The sequence below is a fragment of the Melampsora larici-populina genome, assembly GCF_000204055.1.
Source record: "Melampsora larici-populina 98AG31 unplaced genomic scaffold MELLAscaffold_37, whole genome shotgun sequence".
Lineage (NCBI taxonomy): Eukaryota > Fungi > Basidiomycota > Pucciniomycetes > Pucciniales > Melampsoraceae > Melampsora > Melampsora laricis-populina.
The window spans coordinates 304,434-307,823 of NW_006768801.1; the positions used below are offsets into that span (position 1 = coordinate 304,434).

A 3,390-nucleotide genomic window follows, 5' to 3' on the forward strand; every position below is an offset into this window, starting at 1 on the left:
GCGTGGTGTTAAGGCTCTTCACCGGACGTGTCACAGAAAGAGTTCACCGACTATCCGAAATTATTTTTGGTGTCCAGTCAGTACGGTTCTTTCCCTTCCTCTGTGAGCTATCTATAACTCACTGGGATTTCTGCTGCGTGTTTTGGGAATGATAGGTTGTTGATCATGCGAAATGATCCGTCATTATTCACGACGCTCCCCATCGGGTTTGATCGGAAGAATCCGAACTGGCTGTGTACTTCGTCGTGCGTGAACGGGCCGAAGAGTTTCCCTTCTCCCCATTCTCTTTTCATTGTCTTTTCTATTTTATCCTTTACCAACATCGCTGATGTTTGATTCGGTGGGGTATACCACGGTAAATTATCGATACGGTGGTCGGGAATCCCTTGGTCAAAACCTTCCTTCAGGCTGGTTATGACGTCTCCCCATTCTTTGAACAAGTCTAATTCTCTCATCAACGCCTCCCATTCGGGTATGTTCAATTCACAATGAGCTTTTGTTGGCCACCTCTTATCGGCTACCATACGGGTTCTCTCAGTCGGGGGTTCGACAACGAGTTCTGGCGACGTCTGCCTCCTTCCGTCGATTCTAATTCATGTCATCGACGGAATCAGCTCTCACTTCTCTCAACTCTCAGGGTTTTTGGGGTAGGCCCCGCATATTGGGTGATTTCATTTCCATCATATGGTAGGCTAAAGGTTTATTATACTCACTGCCTTGGGTTTTGTTCCCCTCCTTGTCCTCCTGTTCCGCTCTGAGCCGGGTTGTCAGTTTCCTTACTGCCACCCGCTCCTCCTCGTTTCCCGCCACCTCGGCCTCTACTACCTCTCGTAGCTCTGAAATTCGCTATGAAGTTTCTACCTCTATAATTTCCTATAAGCGAGGTGGGTTTTTAGGTCAGCTTTTTTTTTTTTTTTTGGAGTTCTGCCAAGTTAGAGTTCTGGGGTTTGGTTCTGCTCACCTTGTCCTCGATTTTGATCATTCTGAGGATGTGCCATAAAGGATTGTGGTTGAGCTATGGGTTGGGCATATGGGTGGTATGCCACCGGGGTCGATCTCCCCGCTTGTGCGTTCTCGTGGGACTCTGATCTGGTTTGAGCCCACATTGCTGATCTAACGGACTGTGTTGACTTTGAAGGTTCTAGTTTGTCATCTTTTGCGTCACTCTTGCTCGGGTCGTCCCATTTCGACGCTCTGCCTTCCCAATTTGAGCCGTCAAGTGGGTCAATGAAACATTTCTTCCCCGTGAACGCATAAGGGTTATCGAGATACATGTCGTCGTTCTTCCGTAAAACATCTCTCTCTGCCAATCTTTCGATGACTGGGTTTCTCACCCCAATATCTGCCATCTACGAACCCTCTTTCCCGATTTTGAATCCCATGTACGTCTGTCTCATCATTACGTCATACCGGTAAGCGATCATCCAACTTCCTCCGTTTTCTCGTTGAATTTGTAGTACGTTTTTGAAGTGTTCCTCCATTGTAGGCAGGACCTCCGTTTGCTTATACCACTCTAGGTATTCAAGAAATAAGGCTTTCTGTTGATGCCACTGCGCTAGCGTAGTTCGCCATTCGTTCGGGATTGGATATCCGTTGTACGCAGTGGAGTCGGCGTCTTTGGTTTTGGTTCTGGACGACTTATTTGAGACAAACGCCGTATCTTGTCTCAACCAGTTGGGATCAAAGATGGATAAAGGAAGATATCTGTTCATTTCTCGCATAGCGTTGTCCCAGTAGGGCGAAAGGGCTTGGAGTTGGTGGGAGATCATTTCTCCTTTTTGAACTTTCATCTTCTTCTTCTCTCCGGTCGCTTTGACTGAGTTATCCACCGTTTCTGGTGTAGGGTTTGCGCTCTTCCTATTCCGTAGAATTATCGTGTCAGAATTCCTTACTGTTCCACTATCCTTCCGGATTTTTAGGTATGAGCTTACTTCATAAATTCTAACCATTTCCTTTTCTCTTCGACTAACCCATCGTATCGGTTTTTGTTTTTAGAAGGACCGGCCATGGTTTTATGTTAGTTCCGTTCCCTTCTCTTTTTTTTTTTTTTTTTGGATAGATTTTCTCCCTTTTGCCTAAGCTTTGAGTTGGTACATCTCTATTATCGAGGCATTTCCCATTAGGAAGGATGTATTCATTTCCATCTCTTTCGAGGCATTTCCTTACGGAAGAAGTCTTTCCTGGTATCATCTTCCAGGTATTTTTGGGGGGGGTGTTCTAGGAGCGCGAGCAATTATGAAATCATAGGGTGTTTAAACCTGTAACTGACCTTCTTCTCTTTCCCCCAGCACAATCCCCCCAACTCCTCTGACTGCATTTGGATTCTCTTGGAGTCGCGTGTCGTTCCACACTTCCATCTGATTCTGCCATTGGCTCCCAAGATTCCTCTCGTCGTCGTCTTCTCCTCTAGCTCCGTGGTTATCGTTTGGCGCTTGGATGTGGTGTTCGACTTGCGCTTGTTGTGGGGGGTGGGGTTGAGGTTGTTGACGTGCTAGAGGTGGTGCAGGGGGTTGGTTCGTAGTCGTCCCACTCGTGTTGGCCATTTCGATCAGAGCTGCCATTCCTATGAGTGGTGGGTTCTGCGCCGGTTTACCAATATTTGGATTTGGCTCGCTAGGATCAACTGTTTCGGTCGTCCTGGCTGCTGATGGTCTACCCCTTGCTTTCTTGATTCGAATCGGACCAATGGCCTTCAGTGCTGCTGCTTGGGCTGGTGGGTAAGGTTTCGGTGGGCCAACTTTCCTCTTGGATTGTCGGGTCGCTGTTGGTATGGTTTGTGAGTTACTCGTGCTTTGAGCCGGATCCATTTTGCTTGTACCACCTTCCTCCAGCTGACATTCTTCTTCCTGAACGTCCTCTCCTTTTCCTTCTCCACTTCCTCCGTTTCCTTCTATTTCTTCACCTGATATCCGTTCTCCTCCATTTGTTTCTTCTCCTTCTTGTTCTTCCCCTTCTTTCCTTACTTTCTCGTCAATTAATTTCTGAAAGTCTTCGCTATCCATCTTGCTATTATATTTATCGGGATGAAATTCTAACAGGATTACGAAGAAGGTTAAAGTTTTGACAGGAGTGTTGAGTTGTTAGGTTCAATTGAACGAGTGAACTTTCTTTAGTCTTTTTTTTTTTTTTTTTTTTTTTTTTTGAATTGAATTGATATGGTTCGAGAGTCACACTACACCAAATGTAATCTTTACCGGGTGGTAAAGAAAACTACTGACATAGAAAGTGGTGAGGCCACAGGAATAGAGGTAAAAATCTGAAAAAATATGCACCTTGTTCCTATATGTTGGGGCCTCATGAGGAGTATTTTTTTGTATTTTACACCCAGATATTGGTTAATGCCCCAACAATAAAGGGTGAAAATCTTCTCACACCCACCTGTAACAATAC

At 45.6% G+C, this 3,390-nt stretch overlaps 2 protein-coding genes across 2 annotated transcripts; both read right to left on the reverse strand.

Moving 5' to 3' along the window:
- Positions 1-709: 709 nt before the first annotated feature.
- On the reverse strand, positions 710-1,349 carry MELLADRAFT_109514 (uncharacterized protein; the record flags this gene model as incomplete). Its single annotated transcript, XM_007413586.1, has 2 exons — positions 710-873; positions 962-1,349. 2 exons carry the CDS (start codon positions 1,347-1,349, stop codon positions 710-712), a joined length of 552 nt encoding a protein of 183 aa, XP_007413648.1.
- Positions 1,350-2,134: 785 nt separating this feature from the next.
- On the reverse strand, positions 2,135-3,002 carry MELLADRAFT_109515 (uncharacterized protein; the record flags this gene model as incomplete). The annotated part of the gene is made up of 2 exons (XM_007413585.1): positions 2,135-2,217; positions 2,270-3,002. 2 exons carry the CDS (start codon positions 3,000-3,002, stop codon positions 2,135-2,137), a joined length of 816 nt encoding a protein of 271 aa, XP_007413647.1.
- Between the last annotated feature and the right edge of the window lie 388 nt (positions 3,003-3,390).